Source organism: Ursus americanus, chromosome 2 (genome assembly GCF_024610735.1).
Source record: "Ursus americanus isolate L20-20 chromosome 2, mUrsAme1.1.p, whole genome shotgun sequence".
Lineage (NCBI taxonomy): Eukaryota > Metazoa > Chordata > Mammalia > Carnivora > Ursidae > Ursus > Ursus americanus.
In genome coordinates, this window is record NC_142128.1 from 46,837,378 (window position 1) to 46,857,915 (window position 20,538).

At 55.6% G+C, this 20,538-nt stretch overlaps 1 protein-coding gene across 5 annotated transcripts in view; it reads left to right on the forward strand.

Annotated features, from left to right (window-relative positions):
- C2H1orf226 (chromosome 2 C1orf226 homolog) overlaps window positions 1-20,538 on the forward strand; it is a 267,134-nt gene that overhangs the window by 234,327 nt on the left and 12,269 nt on the right. For all 5 annotated transcript variants that reach the window (XM_045809709.2, XM_045809706.2, XM_045809708.2 and 2 more), the window contains 4 exons: window positions 6,068-6,234; window positions 7,584-7,763; window positions 14,729-14,894; window positions 16,139-16,291. In XM_045809709.2, coding sequence (XP_045665665.2) covers window positions 6,068-6,234; window positions 7,584-7,763; window positions 14,729-14,894; window positions 16,139-16,291 — 666 coding nt within the window. The remainder of the gene's footprint in view (window positions 1-6,067; window positions 6,235-7,583; window positions 7,764-14,728; window positions 14,895-16,138; window positions 16,292-20,538) is intronic.

Consider the following 20,538-nt stretch of genomic DNA (forward strand, 5'->3'; position numbering starts at 1 on the left):
TGCGTTCAGTGACGAATTGGGGTGCCTTCTGATTGCAGCGTTTACTATGAAGGTAAGGCTCCTTAGAGTACTAGCGTTTGGAAGGCCGCAGGTCTGGGATGGGAAACCTTTCTTCCTCAAGGAAAGCTGCTTACTGCCCGGCCCCATAGTCCCTTCCTCTTTATGGCCCCTCCTGCTTGCTTATGGGCTGTGAACCACCAGGAACACATCTCTTCTGCCCATAAGTGCCTCTCCCAGAAGCATTCATTGACTGCAGTGAGATTTTCATCTGTAATGGGTCACCCGGAAGCACTAGAGTAGAACTGTTGCTTGGTTGGTTGGTTGTGTGTGTGTGTGTTCTGTTTTGTTACGAGCCTCTTGTGTCCATGTTAGAACTTTTCATTTAATGCAGTGTTTGTCTTTCCCCCGGAGCCGCCCCACGTGACGTGACAGCAGGCCCGGGGCGGCACAGCGGAGACCTGTTTACTCCGAGGACTTGGACTGTGCACGGGCTGTGCTGTCTTTGATGTCCTGTCGGCCCTTTGCCTTCTGGGTTTCAGCAATGCTTTTAGGATGGCATTCACCTTGTGTGCTGCCAATCCCGCTCCCTCCGTGCCTGCCTTTCTTTCCTCCCTCATTCTGTCCACCGTTCCCTACCCTCAGGGAGATTTGTCTTTTGTATCTTTTGGCAGCAGCGGCCTCAGGCCAGCCCCTGGGGCTCTGAGCCAGGTGGGGCCTCTGCTCCTGCTCCCCCTGCCTGGCTCTGCCTTGTGTGGTTTCTTTGACTCCTGGAGAGGGTTTCCTGGGAGAGATCCCGTTCCCTTGGAGGCATCCTCCTCCCACGGCAGACGTCCAACCTGGGGAAGAGAAAACTCTGGCCATCTCGGCCGTGAGCGGTGGTTGGGGGAATAGTTATTTTGAACCTGGACCTCCTACTCACTCAGAACAGCGAGCATGCGGCTGACCGGTCCTGTGTGCTCTCTCGTCTTACCTGCTCCAGCCCCAGCCACCGCTGCCCGATCCTGTTTCTCCTTGGTTGTAGCGTCCTTCTTCATTCACCACATGTCCCATCTCGTTCCCCCGATGTGCCAGGCTCGATTCTGGGTAAACTGTGAACAGGACAGACAGGTCCCCGATGGCGAGGAGCTGGCTTTCAGAGTTGGGGTTGGGGGGTACGAACCTGTGACAGATAAACCAGGTCATGTGAGAGCGTGTAAATGAAGCAGTGAGGACTGTGAGGGTAGAAGCAGCCTTGGGGGGTGGGGCGGGCAGGGTGGTAGCACCGTGGTTCAGAGCACCAGGCCTGGAGCCCCAGCACCTGCCTTCCCAGCTCTGTGTCTCAGTTTACCTGTCAGTGTCTGCCTCTGAGGGCAGTTCTGAGGTTAAATAATTTGTACAGGTAAAACCCTTAAATTAGGGGGCACCTGGGTGGCTCGGTCGGTCGGGCATCTGCCTTCGGCTCGGGTCATGGTCCTGGAGTCCCGGGATTGAGCCCTGCATTGGGCTCCCTGCTCGGTGGGGAGTCTGCTTCTCCCTCTGCCCTTCACCCCACTCTGCCTCTCACTCTCTCAAATAAATAAAATCTTAAAAAAAAAAAAAAACCCTTAAATTAGTGCCTGGAAGGTAGTAAGTACATTTAAATTTAAGCTGTTACTGCTGCAGTTTTGAGGTCAGAAAGTGGCCCTGTCCAGCACTTGGTGACTGAGCTGATAAGCTCTTATTCTTTTTTTGAAACCATTTTATTACCCTGTCCTCGACCTGTAACAAGTTCTGCGTTGACCCAGCAGCACCTCTCCGTTGAGCCCCTGATGCTGCCTGTCCCCGGGAAACCAGCCTTCCACACGTTCGTCCCTTATGCTCCCAAAGCCACCCGGTTCTGCCGGTCCTGCTGCTTGTCCCCAGCTTCCGCCCTGTGGCCGGTGTCCTCCCCGCCCCACCCCGGCCAGGATTACCCTTCACCTGCTTCTTCCTGAGCGCCAGGCCACCAGTGCGGTCTCTCCGGAGTAGGTCACCTGAGTCTTCTGCTAATGCTGACTTCTTCCCCACTTCCGACAGATAAGGCCAAGCCTTTCTCATCGTCAAAACACAACGGACTCCAGCCTTCCTTGCCCCTGCATCTCCCCCAGCCTTATCTCCTTCCCTCATCGTTCAGCTTCTTGCCAGATTTATCTGCGCTCTTATAGCTTCTTCCTGGTCCCCCCACCCTGGCTGTTATCCCTTCAGCCTCCAGCCGTGTTGTGTCTACTGGCCTGCCAGCCCTTCCTGAGACCACTGATCACGGTCACTGAGGGCCCCTAGCTAGCAAACCAAACCAGCCTTCCTGTGCCCAGTTTACCACGGGGAATGAAGCGCTCACCCCGCCCCCACCCCAACCCAGCTTCTGGGGCACCACCCCACATGCATGCATGGACCTTTCTTTTCCTTTTTTTTTTTTTTTTAATCTGCTACTTGCTTTCCAGTGTTTTTCCTGGGCTCAGTCCCTGGAGCTCTTTTCTGACTTCCCATGGTCTCTACTGATGTTTATTTCCAGACCAGACCTTTTTCCTGAACTCTCCAACAGCTGATGGGTATCTCCACTTGGCTGTTAGAGACCTTGTGATTCCAGCAGGTTTAAAACTCTGTCTTACCTACAACCCTGCTCCTCCTGAAATTTCCCCAAAGGGCATCGGTCCCTACCAGCTCACGTAAATCAGAAATTTCAAAACTCATTTTACGCATATTCCTCTCTCCTCCCTCCCTCCCTATTCCCACGGCGCTCTCTCTCCCCCACCACAGTTAGTCTATTACCCTGTCCTGTGATTTCTGCCCCCTGAAAACCTTTCATATCTGTTCTCCTGTGCTACTGCGAACCCCTTAGCATAAGCCCTCCTGTTTCTCACCTGGAGTATTGCTTTCTATCTTGTCCCTTCTAGAGCAATCCTCCACATCATCTCTAGGGTGAAATTTGAAAGGATGAAAACCCTTTGGTATGACTCACCTGCTTTCTGTCTTTCAAGATAAAATCCCAGCTCTTCCTGGTTGGGTCTCTCTATACAGAGCAGTTTGCAGTGAATACCTCTATACCTTTGCCCCCATCTAGAACGCCTTCCCAGCCCTCCTTCCCCAGGCCCGCTTCCTCCCCTGCCTTAGCTGGTACTCCTTCTCCAGGTGTTTTCCCCCCTGCACAAGCTGCTCCACCGCCCCCCCCACCCCCCGCCCCGCGGGGGATAGCTCCGTCTCAGGGCACACAGCCTCCTGCTGCACCCGTGGTCTGTTTCCTCCATCAGGCTGGGGAAGCCTTGAAAACCAACTTTTGCTTACTTATTAAGCCCAGCGGATTTCTGTCCTAATCAGGTGCTTAACAAATACTTACTTGAGTGAATGAAATCAGCATATGTTCTGTGGTTTCTAGTTACAATTCATTACATCAGGTAGAAACAGTTTAAGCAGTTCAAAAAGTAGCACTACCCTCCTCCCCCCACCCAAGTTCGGTCTTCTCCCTTTTACAGGTGGGAATCCAGAGTGCCCAGTCTCCTAAGTTTCCTGGTTTTGCTAGAAGGTTTTTCATATCGTTTCTTGTCCTTTAAGCTTCTTTTTTTTTTTTTAAAGATTTTATTTATTTATTTGACAGAGATAGAGACAGCCAGCGAGAGAGGGAACACAAGCAGGGGGAGTGGAAGAGGAAGAAGCAGGCTCCTAGCGGAGGAGCCTGATGTGGGACTTGATCCCAGAACGCCGGGATCACGCCCTGAGCCGAAGGCAGACGCTTAACCGTGTGCCACCCAGGCGCCCCCTCTTGTCCTTTAAGCTTCTTGATGCCAGGAAAGTTGCAAATAGGAGATCTCCCTCCTTGTCTGTCAGGACCTGAGGAAGACCATTAGCTGTGGGTCCATCGTCTAGATCTTGTCTTATCCCATATGCTAACTGGCACAGCATCCAGTATGTTCTGTCTACCCCAGCTTTCCCCTCCTGGTTCTAACAGGTCTGTTATCATCCTGACCTCCACCCATTAGCCATCGTCCAAGCTAAGGACTTCAGAGGTGATCATCAGAGAGCCCACGGGGTGGCAAGAAGTCCCTCAGAAAGCAGGTCCCCTGGCCTTTGACTCCCCTTCCTCAGCCGTGGTTTGGGAACTCCACTAGCACAGACAGAACAGCTGAGAAGTCTATGCATCCCTCAGAAGCAGAGCAAGAACCCGAGAGAGTTTCTGATCCTTCCAGGCTTCTGGCCTGGGCATCTCCAAACGCTTTGTGTCCTTGGTATTAGGGACTCCAGGAACAGGGGACCGGGGGGAGGCAGCCTCTTTGTGTAGCCCACTCCCCTGTTTTGCTGACCTGTCATGACACTATTTCCTTTGTTAGTGTTTATCAAATACTTTCTCCATGCCAGATCCCTGGGAAACAGGAATGAGACCAAGCCCTGACCTCAAGACTGAGGGGGGTTGAGGGTGGGGGTTGGAATAGCAGGCCAGGCACGCTCAATCCCAGGTGCTAAGTACACCGACAAATAGATGCACGGTGCTGCGGGACTGAGTCTCTCCTGGGGACTGGGGGAAATCGTTCCTGCTCAAAACACAGGGATTTCTCCCTGTTGATCTCCACACTGGCACAGAGAACCAATGCTTACGTTCCAGTCCATCCACCTGCTGAAAAAGAGCCATGAGGTCTCCGTCGGCCGGCTGTCTCACAGGCTAGCCTTCCCAATCACCAGGAAGGCCACTTCTGGGCACAGGGGTGTGGTGGGAAACAGCCTGCTCTGTGGTCCTGCCCGTTGGCTCACAGAGGAGCAGAGCCACACCGCCAGGCCACGGTCCGGGGCCGGGTCCCGGGTCCCAGAGCAGCCAGGAGGAAAACCAAGCAGCCTGTTGGTTTTCTGAACAGCAGGCTTGCTTCCCCAGATGACTCATGTGGGTTTGCATAGGAAAACCTGCGAGAACTATTTGTTCTAGGGGCACCTGGCTGGCTCAGTTGGTAGAGCACGTAACTTTTAATCCTAGGGTGGTGTTCCAACCCCACATTGGGTATAGAGATTACTTAAATAAATAAATACTTAAAAAAAAACAAACCTATTTGTTCTGGAAGGCAGGCCCTCAGATGACCGAGGTCTGGCTCCTCGGGGAGGGAGGTGGTTCTCTGTATTTCCTGCTGGCCTTAACCTCTTCCATTTCGCATGTGGTGCTTGGTCTCTGAAATCTTTTAACAAATCTTATTTGAGTACAGTAGCAATGAGCTGAATTCCAAATGTAGAGAAAGAAAAATACTTCCCAGGAAATGCCAAGGAATGGCCAGGTTTTTATAGAATCAAGAAATAGAAAGGAACAGGGAATGAAGGAAAATAAGAAATCGCAGGACTTTTTCACATATGCTGAGCACAGCCGCTGTCTTCAATGGGGAGGTGAAAAGTGGAGTGTGGACAGACTGGAGAAGGCTTGAAACCCAGCCACCCCCTCTGTCCCTCCACTGCTGCCTCCTGCAGTCCCCTTTCCTGACTTCTGCGCTTGGCAACAAGGTCACAGTCTGGCTCGGCTCGGAGGGGTGGGGGGCTGCTCCCGTCTCAGGGCCTCAGGTCTCCTCGCCCTCTTTCTTCTGTCATGTACCTTGTGTCCTTCTGTCCTTGTCCATCTAACTTGGCCTCTGATTTTGCCGTCGGAGCTGGGGCCCCGGGAGTGGGGCCACTTACCCTGGTCTGACAGCCCGCCAGGGGCATGGCCAGGGAGCCCCCATGTCTCTGGACTCCCAGTTCAGGGCTCTTTCCCTGGGTGGATTCCACTTGTGAGCTCAGAGGAGGTTGCGGTGACAGTCACCCTCCTCCCTTCTCGAGCCCCCACACCCCGTCAATGTCAACCTCATGCCAACCTGGCAAAGCAGTCACGTCCAGCCTCAGGGACTCTGGACTCTGAAAAGTTTGTTTCTGGACTCTGAAAAGATATTAAACGGGAACACCTTGCTGGACTAGGAATGAAGGGTGGGTGGAGAGGTCAGGAAGCCTGTGGTGCTCTCTAGGCCTGATGTACCCGAACGTGAAGTGCTAGGAAGGGAAGAGGACCTTGTTCTTGGCAGCGCCCTTCCCTTCCCATCCCTTCCCTTCCCTCTCCTCTGTCGTCCCACAGGCCGCCAGCTCCCTGGAGCGGAGAGGGCTTCCACGGCCACCGCGGAGGAGACGGACATCGATGCAGTGGAGGTCCCGCTCCCGGGGAATGACATCCTGGAATTCAGCCGAGGTGTGACCGACCTTGACGCCGTCGGGAAGGAAGGAGGCTCCCACCTGGACCCCAAGGTAGGCGGGAGGTGACCCATCACACGGTCTGCATGTACACGGCCTCCCGGAGCAACACGGGCTGCGGCCTCAGCCACTGTCAGAGTCGCATCCTTGCCCGTGCGGGGTCAGCTTCAGAGTGAGGGGCACGGGGCGGCGCCAGAGCAGGTCTCCTCTCCTCCGCGAGGGGCCCCGTGTGTTGACGTGCATCGTCCGCCAGGCCCCCCTTGGTGCTCCCTGGCGGAGCTCCCGTGGCTCCTCATCCCCACCTGAGGCCCCTGCAAAGCTAATCCTCACGCACCACGACGGATCCCCGGGCCCGGCAGCTGGGGCAGAGTTCACCCCCCACCTGCAGCCAGCCATTGCTGGGGTGGTCCCACATTCTGGCGTGGTTGAGGCCAGCAGTTGGCCCCTTGAGGGTTAGAAACTCGGGCATCATCAACTCCAACCTCACGTCTTACGGCTGAGATGACCAGGCTCCCAGGGAGTTCCTGACAGAATCCAGACCGGGACCCTGGGAACTTGAGAGCACATTCCAACCTGAATGCACAGCGGAAAACCCAGGAGGAGAAGGCTAAGAAGTGGGCCTCCCCTCAACTCCCCGCACCCCAGGCGCCTTGCCTTCCTGTTGGGCGTTGGCCTTTGCTGGTGCAGGTCGACGGGTGGCTCATCAGGAGAAGCCCGTCTCTAGTCAGGAGGGCAATGCAGTCCCCAGTCACCTGCCTGACGTCTTGGTGACATGTGTCCGCCACAAACCGTCTGTCAGTGGGTTCTCCCTCCCGCATGTCTGAAGAAGGGTCAGCAGCAGAACTCCCAGACATAAGACGTCTCTCCCTGCACTTGAATTATGGGTCACATAGCCGTCTTAGTGACAGTTCCCACCTGTCAGGAGGGAGACCAAGGGGGCCAGCACAGAAACCGTATTCAGCCTGGAGAGAGGGTCTGTCCAGACTGGTGGCTGTCCCTGCAAGGCAGGGCCGGCTGGAGTGGCCCTCCTCACACAGCCCTGTGGCCCCATGGGCAGCCCAGGAGGAGGGAGCCCCAGGGACCCAGCAGAGTGAAGGTGGACGCTGCCCCCTTCCTGGTCTCGTAACAGGGTGGTGGGTGGCTAGGTTCCCTGGAGATCGGCCCCTTGAAGTCCAGGTGTGGTATCACTGGACGCACCATGAGAGGAGGGTGCCCGCCATCTGCCTCCATCACGCTGGGTCAGCTACTGAGGGTCCCAGCAGGGTTTCCTGCCTGGCGGCCCCAGCCTAAAATCCTGTCCACATGTCCACTAGGGACACAGCACTTCACTGCAGCCGTGCTCATGCCATGTGTCAGAGAGTGGCCACGGCCCGGGCTCATATCCGTCTTGTCTTCTCCTCCAGGTTTCACCCCACCCCCAGGAGCCCATGCTGGCAGCCTCGCCCAGGATGCTCCTTCCCTCTTGCTCCTCGAAGACCCCAGGCTTGGGCCCAGGGACGCCGCTGTCCACCCACCACCAGATGCAGCTCCTCCAGCAGCTCCTCCAGCAGCAGCAGCAGCAGACACAAGTGGCTGTGGCCCAGGTTCTCCTCCGCCTCCTCCCTACCTCTCAGGCTCCACTCTCATGGGCTTGACGCGCCTTCCCTAGTGAGGGGCAAGGGGCAGGTTTAAAACCTAGGGAGCCATAAGGGATCGCTCATGCTGTTGGATCATTGCTTGTTGGGAAGGGGGGAGGGGGATGCAGTTGGGCTGGAAGGAAACATGTGGGTTTCCCGCGTATCCCCTGCTATGAGTTGGGCTTGGCTGGCTTGGCTGGACGTTGTTGGATAAGGACTTGAACTCACCAAGGAATAAGATGCACCCAATTCCACCCTCCCCTTCCTGCCTCATTTTCCTGGTGTTTGGGGTGGGAAGGGATGCCTCTGGAGTCAGGACAGATGTGATTTTGTGAAACTGGTCTTAAAAGAGCTTCAAATACAACTTTGTACCGAGCACGCTTGCAGAGACCACCCTGGCATCCTACCCACCTTGTCCGTACAGGTCCCCACGCCTCCGTCAGTGCCCTGCTTCTTCCAGGCAGGAGCTGACCGCGTACTGGCCTTGGAATTTGTCATCACGGGATCTAACTTACAGGACTTAGGTGCCGTATTTGAGCTACGTGAGGATTGGCTTTGATCTCAGGAGGAAAGTGCTATGTGAGCCCCGAAGGCTTGTCGGGCGGCTGCCTTGTCGAGGATGCGGGAGCTGGTTTCCCTTGCTGCCTCTGGCAGGGATTCCTTCTGCTTGCTTCCACGGAGGGCAGGATAGTCCACATCTTCCTTGGGCCTCGTGCCTCCGAACTTCGTCTTCACTGTGGGCGATCAGGGAACAGTGAGGACAGGATTGCTCGTACCGTTCATAGGCTGGATTCTGAGACCGAGGGACGGGTCAGGACCTGGGGGAGTGGAGGAGGACAGCAAGGAGGTTGTGGCCTCCAGGGCCAGGGGCTGGTGAGCAATCTAGGAAGGCAGCTCCGCGTGCTGGCCTTCTCGATCTGTGGGACCAGGCTGACCTCTAAGGCTTTCTGCATTCTAGAATGGCAGGGAGCAGACTTCTCTGAGGAGCACTTAACTGGTCCCTGTTGTTTCTCTTGCTTACTCTTCTCATGACCCTTGGGTGGAGCGATTACCTGGACAGAGCTGTCCTTTCCGAAATGTGCACCTTGAGAAAGCGCCGGCAGCCTGCCTGGAGCCGATCCGCTGTGACTTAGTTCTTGAGAAGACCTTCTAACACAGTCTCACATGGAACGGGCCTGAGGTGCAAGGCTCACGGAGGCCCTTTGCAGCCGGGTTGGAGAGCGTAGGATCAGTGGGGCACGGCTCCTAAATGATTGGAGCCTTTTGAAAAATTCTGACCATGAAGCAAAAGGACGTGGTTTGCTAGTGCTAGAAGCGTTTTGCAGGTGTTTCCAGAACAGCAACAAAAAAGAAGGAATGCCGTTAATGGCCTCTTACACGTGGGGGGAAAATCACTGCTCTTTGTCAAATAGCAGAATTCATCTTGTCTCCTTAATGGCCATGTGGCAGTCCCGAGAGTCCCCTCCTCCCTGGGGTGCCGGCTGACAGCGCAAAGCCCGAGTGCCCCAGCACAGGGCCATTCTACGACTCACATCATTTCCGAAAGTTTCCCTTGAATACAAATCCATTCTCCAGCCATAATACTTTTCTCTTTTGGCATATCAATTGCCAAGTAATTATTATTTATCTAAGAAAGGGCTTGATGCATATTCATGATGGATATTATCAGAGAGTCATTTGAATTTGAAGTCACTGCTAAATACTAAAGAGAAACTACGCGCAGGTCTATAATCTACACGACAAGAAGATTGCGGTAGTGGTCTATGGAAGCGTTCAGTCTGCAAAGCTGCAAGACCTGGAACTTACTACGGTTTTGCCACTGTCAGCATGAAACGCTGAGAAGGGTTCTCTGGTGCAGAGTTCAGGCATCTGTCTCAGTGGGACAGCGCTGCCCTGTCTTGATTGTCTCTCTGCTCGAAGACAGTGAGTCTCGGGGACGGGAAGGGCACGGTGCTTGCGGTTCACTTCATGAGCCCTTCTCCGTTCCAGCCTCTTCCGCGGGCTGGGAGCCCTGAGCCTCCGACTCACAATCCGTGGATGGTGGTCAGTGGAGCCTTGGTTGACGCTCTGTTCAGGCAGTGACGTGACTGGAAGGCCAGCATAGCGCGTCAGTCCTGGGGGGAATGACAGGTAGGGTTAGGGACTTGCAGAATCTTCAGTCAGACAAGATCTCGAGGTCAGAGACCGCTTCTTGAACACACGCCTCTCCTGCTCTCTGCCGTCCCCAGGAGCAGGCTCTGGGCAGACCCTCAGTTGGCGTCTTTCTCTGCTTTCTGGGAATGCAGCAGCAATGGGGTCCTGTCCAAGGCTTTCAGCTCCGGTGTCCTCCGGCACACTCAGCCCTAAGCCCTTCTTCTGTTACGAGTTTCTCTGTGTGTTCCTCTCTCTCCCTTCCTCTTTGTCGCACTTGATCCAAGGGCTTTTTTTAGCGTTCATGTCTTTGGGTAGCAACAACCATATAGGAGACAGAAGTGGATTCGCAGGTCGTCTTGGCATCTTCCGTGCATTTGAAATAGATCAGATGTGGCATGCTTGGTTTCTCTGTGTGGTGGGATTGATCTCAGTGTCCAGCATGAGGTCCGCTTTTACTCGTCTTGTCAAACTCTATTGCCACCAGACAGCAAGGTTTCTGTCATCTTCATTACACTGCCAGCAGTGCCCAGAATTCCAGTGGGCAATGCTGTGAGCTCAGCACTTCAAGTAGGAATGCATTTTCCTTTCCTGGGAGCATCCACGTCCTCCTGGGTAAAGCTAGGGATATGGAGGATCTTGGAAGCAGGTGCGCTCTTGGGGTCCCTCGTTGCATTAATTGTGCACCTCTCCCCACCCCCACCCCCGCCCATTTACTGTCAGAGGCCATTCCAGTTCTGTTATCCTGGGACTGGGCTTAGATCTCTCTCCTTCATGGTGTTCTGCTTTGGTCTAAGACCTCCAGATCTCTCCCAGCCTCTCCCTAAATTGGCTCAGAGCTGGTCTAGAGGAGCCCACCCTGGCCTTAGGGGTACAGGGGCAGAGGTGTTGCTCAACCACTCTTACACATTTCTGGCTTAGACTTCGGCATGTAAATAGTGAATACCCAAGCCCCTCTGACCGTCTCCCGACCCAGCATGAGGCTTGCCTGGCTGCCCTAGCTTCCTGTTTTGAGTGAGGCCAGAAGTTCAAGGGTGTGAATGACAGTATAGCCAAGCCTTGAACCAGAGCTGGGTCGTAGCCGACACCTGCATGGCCTTGCGCTGGGCCCACCGAGCTCTGGGACTGGTCTGGGCACCGCAGCTGACTGGCAGGAGTGAAGTAGGCCGGATTCCTTCCCAGTTTGCCGACTGCTGGCTCAGCTTGGGAGTGCGCTGCTGCTGTTGAGAGGTCCCTCCTCTACCCGCTGCCACTTGCGCTGATTCTGAAACCGGTTTCGGGTTACTTGTGCTTCGCGATCATGTGCACTGTAGTTAGTTAGACGGACAGCACCGCACACACTCCCGCACCCCATCTCCAGGCCCCAGACTTCGCTCTTGTCCCCGCGGCTTCTCCCAGTCACCAGCACCCTGGGGGCCCTGCCTTATGCATGCTGAGACAGTGTCGCCTGCCTCTGCTTCTGTGTCTGGTGGGGGTCGTGGTGGGGGCAAATTGCTCTGGTTCTTTCCACGCCATTTCCATGTGCCTGCTCCCTAACTTCAGCCTGGCCCTGCCCCCACTTCTCACGGAGGAGCTGGAGTCCAGGCAAGTAGGCTGGAGAGCGAGCGGGCAGCGGTCTGGTGTCGCTGGGTGGGCTGAGGGTGGGCGTCAGAGCCGGGGGGTGCAGGGTTGAGCTCCTGCTCGCAGTCCTATGGCAGGAATGCAGAGCGGGACACTCACTCCGGCCGTGGCCTTCCCACTGACCTCATCTGTGAGCAGAATAGTCCTGGCCGAAGACCCTAAAGCTCTGGGAAGCAGAAGCTAACTCGTACCTTTTTGGAAATTAGTACGGCCTACTTTTGCCAAAGGTGTTTCATTCTTTGAAAGAACATCATGCCGAGTACATCTGGTAGGGCAGGAGGGGGTGGTGTCTGCTCTTGTTTTAGGATGGAGGAAGCGAGCGCACAGAGCTGGAGCAGACTGCCCAAGCCAGGGCTGAAAATAACACCACCTCATTTTGGCGCTTGCAAGGCCAGACCTACGTGTGCAAAACCCAGGGACTCTTACCTCGCCTCCAATTGAAAAGCAGTCCAGGCCGTTTTGTCTGAGCCTGGTCTGGTGAGGGTTCTCCGGGGGCGCGGAGGGCCACGGAGAGCGGCTTGAGCCTCGTGCCTGCTGCCACTTCTGACGGCCGTGGAAGCAGACCAGCTCGTTAGCGCTGGCTCGAGGCAGCAGCATGTGCTCTCGCATTCCTGGGCTTTGAAAACCCCTGAAATGTTCTAACTCTGCATTTGCAAAGCTAAAATTTTGATTGAATCTGTACAAGGAGCACTCAGACTCAGGAGCGTTTTCTCGTGGCACCTAGTGCCGGGTGGAAAAACATTCGACTCGAGGGCCAGCTTTTCTCTATTGATGGTACTCCACCGTGGGGACTGGATTACCTGCACAAGCAGCTCCCAATATTCCACCCCAACCCCGGCTTCTGCAGGAGGGGACTCCTCATGTGTCCCCAGTCCTCATTCTCTGATGTCAGAATGGGAATCTAGGGATTTTCTTCAGTGGACAATGGCCCCTAGTGCTAGAATCCTATGTTGCCTGAGCCTCTAGGCAGGCTCCACAGTTGAGAGTTGGAGAAAGTGAGGTCCAGGTGGAAGGGAATGTCCTACAGTTGTGAAGGCAGTCATCAACAAACTGGAACATTCCAGCTCCTGGTCTAGTGCCCTCAGATGGCCTGTTCAAGATGCAAGTCCGTGGTGCGTGTGCCGGGAGCCCTCCGTAGATGCCAGTTAGCAGTAGATAGAATTCTCTGCTTTTTCCCTTTATATGCATTGAAAATTTTGTTCCAAATTTCTGCCTAATGTTTCTGTTTCATTCCAAAGAAAATAGAAAATGGGTAATTAACAATTCTGCCTGCTCAGTAGATTTCCTTTCAACGATAGTCTTGATTGGAATCAGTTACATTACAGATGGAAGGTGAGGGTTGGCCCTTCCTCAGGGGGCACTTCTGGGGGCTCCCCACAACAATTGTGCTGTTTCTCAGAACCACCAAGATTGGGGGGGGGGGCTCTCAGGTGAAATAGCTCCATGCCTCAGTTTCCAAAGAAGATAAAGGCTTAACAGCCACCCACCATCTGATACTCGGATTAATATATTGTTGCTTCTTTCCCTCTTCTCATCGCTCTCTAGATCTTTCCTTAGTTGATATGAGGCAGCAAGTGAGGCTGATTTCTAAACCAGATGTCAGTTGTGTCCTTAGCAGCACCTTATGGAGGACAGATTTACTTTAGATTCCTTAGGCATCCTCCCCCAGGGGCAAGACAGGCCCAACCTTAGGAACCACTAATGGAAAGTGGCAACTAATCTCATTAGTGGCTCCCACTTAGAAGCAGAGCCAACTGCAAGGTCAGGTCCTCCAATCTGCCAGGAGGGAAGCAGCTGCCGCATCCAAGAGTGTGATTCTGCAAGTGCTGGCGGCTGGAAGGGGCAGACACGGGGCTTGGCAGTCCCTTGGCCAGGCTTGGGCAGAGGATGGAGTGGATACCGTCTTTTACTCCCCGATAAAATGTGCGTCTCTTCAGAGCAAGCTGCTTCTCAGAAATCCAGAGCATTTGCTGTCTGAACCAGAGTCAGCTGGCTCTTCCGACCCCCTCCTTCCTCCCTCCCCTTCTGCCTCCCTCCCCTCCTGCCTCCACCTGACTCACCCCAGGTAGCCTGCCTCTTAATGTCCACGCTGTATTTTTGGTCCAAGGAAACCTCTTTCCCACAAGCTGCCTTGGTCCAGGCCAAATGCATTAGCCCCCTTTCTTCAGAGACCTTCCAAAACCCTCCACAGGGACCCCTTCATCCACCACTTAGTGCAGGAGTTGCGGACGTGTGCACATGGTTGTTGCCTTGTGACTCAGTTTCTTCAGGTTAGCTCCTGATACAATCACCGCACATCTCCCGCTGTGTTTTCTCTCTCTATCCAGTTACGCACCGAGAACAGACACCCCCTCCCCGGGCCCCGAGCACGCTGGGTGCGCCGTTGCCCGCTGCTCCGCTGTGAGAGCGGAGTTGATGAGGGTCCCCCTCCTCCCGCAGGGGTGGCTCTGTAAACGGTTCGCTTCCACCCTTCCAGGCTTGCGGGCCAAGGCTCTGCTGTGAGCCAATCAGCAAACGTTTGACCCGAGCAGGTGTGAAGCACAGTCCTAGCTGCCACGGGAAATGAAAAGGGGATGGACGGTCAGGGAAGGATAGTGGCACCCCCAGAGGTGACAGAGCAGACTTTACGACAACCCCCTTGTGAGTGAAGGGTGTCTGTGAGGCTTCCTGCTTCCCATTACGTGTGGGCACGAGGAAGGGCAGAGGAAAGGCCATGGAGGGGATTGCTGTGAACTCTTCTTAGCTACTGGGTCAGTGTATCAGTTTCTGTTTTTCTCTTTTAAAAGACACCATGAGAAAAAGGTACCTCCCTCCACGTGGTGGGAACACCATAGCTGTTAGGGAGCTCTTCTGACGGGGGTGGGGCTCAGGGGCTGGGGCTCGGCTCTGTCGAACCTCTCGCTCTGGGTGCTGGGCCCTGGGTGGCACGTGAGTGACACACCATGGCGCTCGCTCGGGACATACAGAGAGGCCCCCGGGGCCAGCGACCCAGTTTCTTGTGGCTGCTTCTCCAAATTCCAAGCCCAGGTGCCCATTTTGTCCCAGAAGGGCTTCTTTGTCTTGACTCGAACATGGCAGGTGTCTCTGGTCCCAGCTGAACCCTGGTGACTCTTGGGTGCATTCATGTCCCTCTCCCCTCTCTGTCCTGTCTTCTCCCCGTCTTCTGCACCTTGTCTCTGCAGGTTCACTTGCTGAAGGACCAGCTGGCTGCTGAGGCCGCCGCGCGGCTGGAGGCCCAGGCTCGTGTGCACCAGCTCCTGCTGCAGAACAAGGACATGCTCCAGCACATCTCTCTGCTGGTCAAGCAGGTGCAGGAGCTGGAGCTGAAGCTGTCAGGACAGAATGCCAGTAAGTGGGGGCGCTGCCCAGCCTCCCCTCCCTCCGTGGAGGCTCTGGAAAACGCCTGTTCTTTCCCCTGAAGCTTTGGGTGGGGTTTTCTTAGATCCCTGCCCTGCCCTGGTATTCTAGCAGAAAACAGGCAGCTCTGTGTGTCCTGTCCATCCACTTCACGGAATTACGAAATGGCAGAGTTAGAGAGGATCTTGGCTCCTTCTAGTCCAGCGTCCAGACTTGACCTTGAATGTCCCTGGGAGTCACTGCCATGTGTTCGTGCAGGCTCCTCTCCAAAGGGGCTCAGGCACTGCACGTCCTCAGGCAGTCCATTTCTTTCCTCGAGGGCTTTCCGATTGAAACATATGGAGCGCCTGTTACGTGTCACGCTGTCTGGGAGCTCGGTGGGAGACTTCACACTGTACGGGAGTTTACGCTCCCCGTGCTGTAGAGCTTACAGCTCTGTAGCATAGAACATGCTGGAGCCGGGGGTCTACCTAGCAGATAAGGCAGAAAAGAACTGGCCGGGTAGCGCTGCTGGTTCATGGCAGAGGTTGCCTGGCGCCCCGCCTGAGATGCCCAGCTGTCTCCAGGCTGGCCTGGGAGATACTCGAAGGCAGCATATCTCCAAGCCTTCCTCGTGCTGATCCGTGGCCTATTAAGTGTGCTCTAAGTGTGTGCGGGTCTCGTAGCCCCTGGCCATCTCCTGTGCCATAAACTTGATAGAATTTCACAGACATGATGTCTTCTAATCCCTGTAGTCGTAGACACTATTATGCCCGTTTTACACACGAGACAGACTTAAATAGGTGAAGGCTCAAGGTTACAGGACCAGCAAAGTGTGGAGACAGGATTCAAACCCGGGTCTGATTGCAAAACGAATGCTTTTCCTATGAGACCAGTAGTTCCCTCAGACTGTCCCCTATAGCTTTAAAAAAAAAAAAAATGAATAGTCCCAAGTCCAGCTCCTATGGGTCATGATCAGTAGGTCTGGGCAGGGCTGGGGCCCTTGCTAAAGCAGCAAAAAGGTATAGATTGGGAACAGCCACGATACTTCACCGCTGGAAGCCCCTCTGGGCTTCTGTCTCTGTGCACGGAGACGCTGCTCTGGCCCTCGCGGTTTGTACCTCGTTCAGTGTACCCCGCTTGTGCCCCCCCACCCTCGAGCCGCACCCAGGCACTGCCCGGCGCCCTCTCCTACCCCCCGCCCCCTCCCCCCAACTCGCTGACCCGGCCTGCTGTGCTCTTGTCCCCCCCTCCAGTGGGCTCCCAGGACAGTTTGCTGGAGATCACCTTCCGCTCCGGAGGTCTGCCCGTGCTCTGCGACCCCACCACCCCGCAGCCGGAGGACCTGCCCTCGCCGCCCCCTGGCGCGGGGCTGGCCGAGCTGGCCCACCCCGCCGGCAGCCCCCTAGGTAGGCGCGACTGCTTGGTGAAGCTGGAGTGCTTCCGCTTTCTGCCCCCGCCCGCGGGCCCGCTGCTGGGCGGCCTGGAGCTCCTCAAGTTCCGCGAGTCGGGCATCGCCTCGGAGTACGAGTCCAACACGGACGAGAGCGAGGAGCGCGACTCGTGGTCCCAGGAGGAGCTGCCGCGCCTGCTGAACGTCCTGCAGAGGCAGGAGCTGGGCGACAGCCTGGACGATGAGATCGCCGTATAGGGCGGGCCAGGGCGCGGGGGACGCGGGGGCCGGGGCGCAAGGCCGAGGACCGGGTGCGGGGGCCGGAGGGATGCGGGGCCGGGCGCACCGCCGAGGATGCCTGCGCGGCGGAGGGCGGTGAGGACCGGGAAGACGAGCGACTTTGGCTCCAGCCAGGGGCCCGGGAGAGCCTGCGGTTTCAGGAAAGGATTAGGACTCTGCTTTGGAGGTTACGATGGGAGAGAACTGGACTCCAGAGGTGATTGGGCCCTCTCTCCCACTTGTGACTTGGGAGGGGAGGGCAGGGCCTTCCAGAGCCCGTGGCTTTGCGAGAGGGTCCCTTGCAGGGACACCAGGCTGCCCCAGGACCTGCTGTGGGCGGGCTGCTTCATCAGGTTCCTCTGCTCTGTTCTGTCCTGGATGCCCGGATAGCCCCCTTCCGCCCCATCTCGTGGTCCCACGGTGAAGGGAAGCCACCAGGTGCCTGCTCAGGGCCTGTGTGTCTGGATATCCAGGATGCTGCCAGTTGCCTAACCCTCCCCCGAGCTTATGGAAGGAATTCCTTCTCTAGGCCGTGGTGGAGATGAGAAGTTGAATGCTCTGGGCGATAAGGGACGGGACGGTGCTTTCAGTGTGAGCGTGGAATTGGGATGTGTCACATCGGATGACTTGAATGGGGATGTTTTTCTCCAGCTGGAATATGAGGTGTTGCTTGGGAGGGAGACTGGGAGTTGAACATTGTTGAGCCTGTGCTGTGAAAGCCCTCGGGGAGGGCAGCCCCTTCGGGGCCACAGATCACACAGGTCTGATTTCCTCAGTGTGGAAGCCCTGCCCCCCTCCTGCCTGCAAGCCCAGCTCCTCCCCCTGGAGGCTGGGAAGCTGCCCCCTTCTCTCCTCTGTGTCCTGCCTCAGGGGCTGTGCTGGCCAAGGCTTTTGTAGCACCCTCCCCTCTGAGAAAGCCTCAGAGCCCCCAGCCTTCCCTCTCAACCCGTCCCCTCCCCTGGGCAGTAGTGGTCAGTTTTTACTGCGGAAAAAACCAAACACGAGCTGGTAGCTGAGACTGTTTCTTTCCACTCTTCAAATCACTGCCACCTCAGTCAGGGACCACAGCCATGTCCCCTCTTGACCCGTCTCTGTGGGTGCGTGCCTTGAGCACACCTGTACAAAAGTGCCACGTGCAAATCTCTCGTCTTTGACCATCCACGCCTTGCGTAGAGATTCCCACCTGGACCGGCAGGCTGACTGTGGCAGGGCGGCCACGCTCCCTTTGCGACAGACGGGCCACGAGTGGCTGTTAGCAGATTTAAAGATGCCTCGAGAGAGAGCTGAGCCATTGCTAGGGTCCTGTGTTCAGGGGAAATAAGACTGTATCCGGGACAATAAGCGACAGACCCAGACTGCAGTATTCTTTGAGGATTCGTTGGTAAGGATGGGATTACCCAAAAAACAGTTCTTCAATCCCGACTTTGCTTTATAATTTATATAAATGAAAGCGTAGCCCTTTTCTTAAACAGCTGGGTTTCTTCTAAACTAGAAAGTCCAAATGAAAGGAAATACACATAGCTTTATGGTAGCCTTCCTTGGCGTACCAGGGTGTGGGCAGAAATCGGATGGGTGTGAGTGTGTGCGCGTGCATGTGTACGTACAGGCTTGTCTACCCGTGTGCAGGAAGGTGAGTACGTATGCGTGGGCTGCTGTGAAGTGACCGGAGAGAAGAGAATGTGAATCTTCAGGGCATTTGAACGACAGCAGAGTCGTGTTGTTTTCCTTACGTGTATTTAGTTGGAGAGGGGTGGTTCTGTTTATTTTGCTGCCTTATTAGCCATCAGATGGAAGTAGATCCAGATACACGAGGGAGAACCGGGAAGGTGAGAGCCCCAGACTCAGGGAGGGGTGTCAGGAATCCGGCGTGGCGGGGCCTAGCCGGCTTCCCCGACCCTCACCTGGGTGGAGGCCTCTCCGAGCAGTAGAATCGTGAATGTTCGGGGGGCGGGAGGCCTGGCTTCTCGAGGCCCGCTGCGTGTAAGCAGGAGCTGAGGGTGAAGCCGGGGCGGGTGGATTGGGTTTTGTGGAATGTGGCAGGAGAGGGAGGGCTGGGATGGGGAAGGGTGAGGAGTGGGTGGGGAATAGTTTCTAGAGGGTCTAGAAAAGCTTGCAGGGGGAGAGAAGAAAAGGAATTTAGGAAGAGATTACAGAACTTGAAGAGACTAGTTGTACCACTGACTCCGGACCCACCCAGGACCCTTGCTCTCCGATGCTCCGCGGTGGTTTCCAGCTGCCTCGGCCCCAGCCTCCCCCCAGAGGGGGCCTTCCCTGGAGCGCTGGTTCGAGTGTCGGCATCATCCCCAGTGTGACCCAAAGCAGGGCACGCCGGGGTGTGGAGATGGGAGACAGGATGGATCTAGGGGCCATGATGGGTCACCAGCCACTGGGCAGGAAAGAGAACATCGCAGACCTGATGTCCCAGCGATGTCACCCTCTCCTCCCCCCTCCTTGCTTCTTGCTCTGCTCACTCAGCTCCTGCCCTCTTCCTTTTTCATCCTTCTGCTCTGCCCTGTATAGTGGACAAGTGGACACCAGGGGGCACCTCCCTTACTGGTGCCTGCCTCAGCCTCCCCCAGGTGCCGGCAGGCTCCTGGGCACATGAGGCTGTCCCAGGTGCAGAGCCAGCAAGGAATTTCTCTGCGCAGAACAGACTGCGTACTGGGATGAAAACGATATTCCTTATATCTCTGCTTATATCAGCGCTCTCTGTGAAGCCCCTTCGTAGCTTCCCTTCTCCCCGTGGCTCCTGTTCAGGACTTGTGTTCCTTTGATCTCCTCTTTGCCTGACCGCCTCCTCTCACCCCACTGACCCTGAGCCCTCTCTTTACTTCCTGAAACTGTTGTGTCATTAACTCTGTTGGTTCGACTCTCTGGGACGAGATTCTGTTCATGTAAAGTGCACTTACTCCCTGGATGTCGTCACTCGTCTAGTGGCTTTTGCTAAATAAACCTTTCTTATTTCTCAAAGCTTTTCCATGGTCTTTTCTTGCTTCTTCTATTCCACCTGCTCCCTGACCTGCCCTCACTTCCACCCCAGTTCCCAAACCAGTGGCCATCAGCTCTGCGAAGCACAGTTCTCAAGGATCGTGGTGTTCAGAAAACAGAGGGGACGGAGGTGGTGCTTCAGTTGGGTTCGTCTAGACCAGCCTTGCTGATCACGCGGTCCTACCGGGCTTCTCCTTGGGGTACGGTCTTGCTTCCCCGGGGGATGTTCGGCAGTGCCTGGAGACACTTGGTTTGTCCCAACTGGGGGAAGGATGCTTTTGATATTTAGAGGGTAGAAGCCAGGGATCTTGCTAAACACCCTACAGTGCACAGGAGCCCCCCCCCCCCACACACACACACTAGAGAATTGTCCAGCCCCAAATGTCAGTAGTCCTGAGGTTGAGAGGCCCTGGGCTTATGCCCATGATTCCAGACTTTCCCAAGCCCGGGTCTTTTCACACAGCAGACATCACTGGCATGTAAGCACGTTTTAAGCACTTGAAAAAGTACGACATCATAGATGTTTCCAGCTATAACTAAAATCATTAGATCATAAAATTTCACTGACTCCCTGACTAAATGTCTGAAATATGCAATGGGTAGGATTCCAAACAGGCCCATTCCTGACATGTCCAACCCGGAGTCAAACGGGCTCGTCCCCACACCTGCCCACATGCATTATGGTGCCCTTGCTGCTCGGCTCAGCAGAAGTCGCCGGCTCTCGGGCACTTGGCTTTCCTGCCAGGAGGAAACACAAAAGGGAGGAGGAAGGCTAGCGAGGGAAGAGCGTCAGAGAAATAGAAGCTGCAGGATCTTGAAAAGCTGACACCATGGAAACCAGATTACTTTGGCCATAACTTTCAGCCCTCTTGAAGGCAGAGGGCTTGCTGGGCCTGGTGCTTTGCCGGGCCCAGCCAGCTCTGCAGGAAGGTTGAGGGGGTCCGATCCACCAGCTTCACATGCCCTTCGGCCTTTTCTGCGTGATGGAACTGAGCC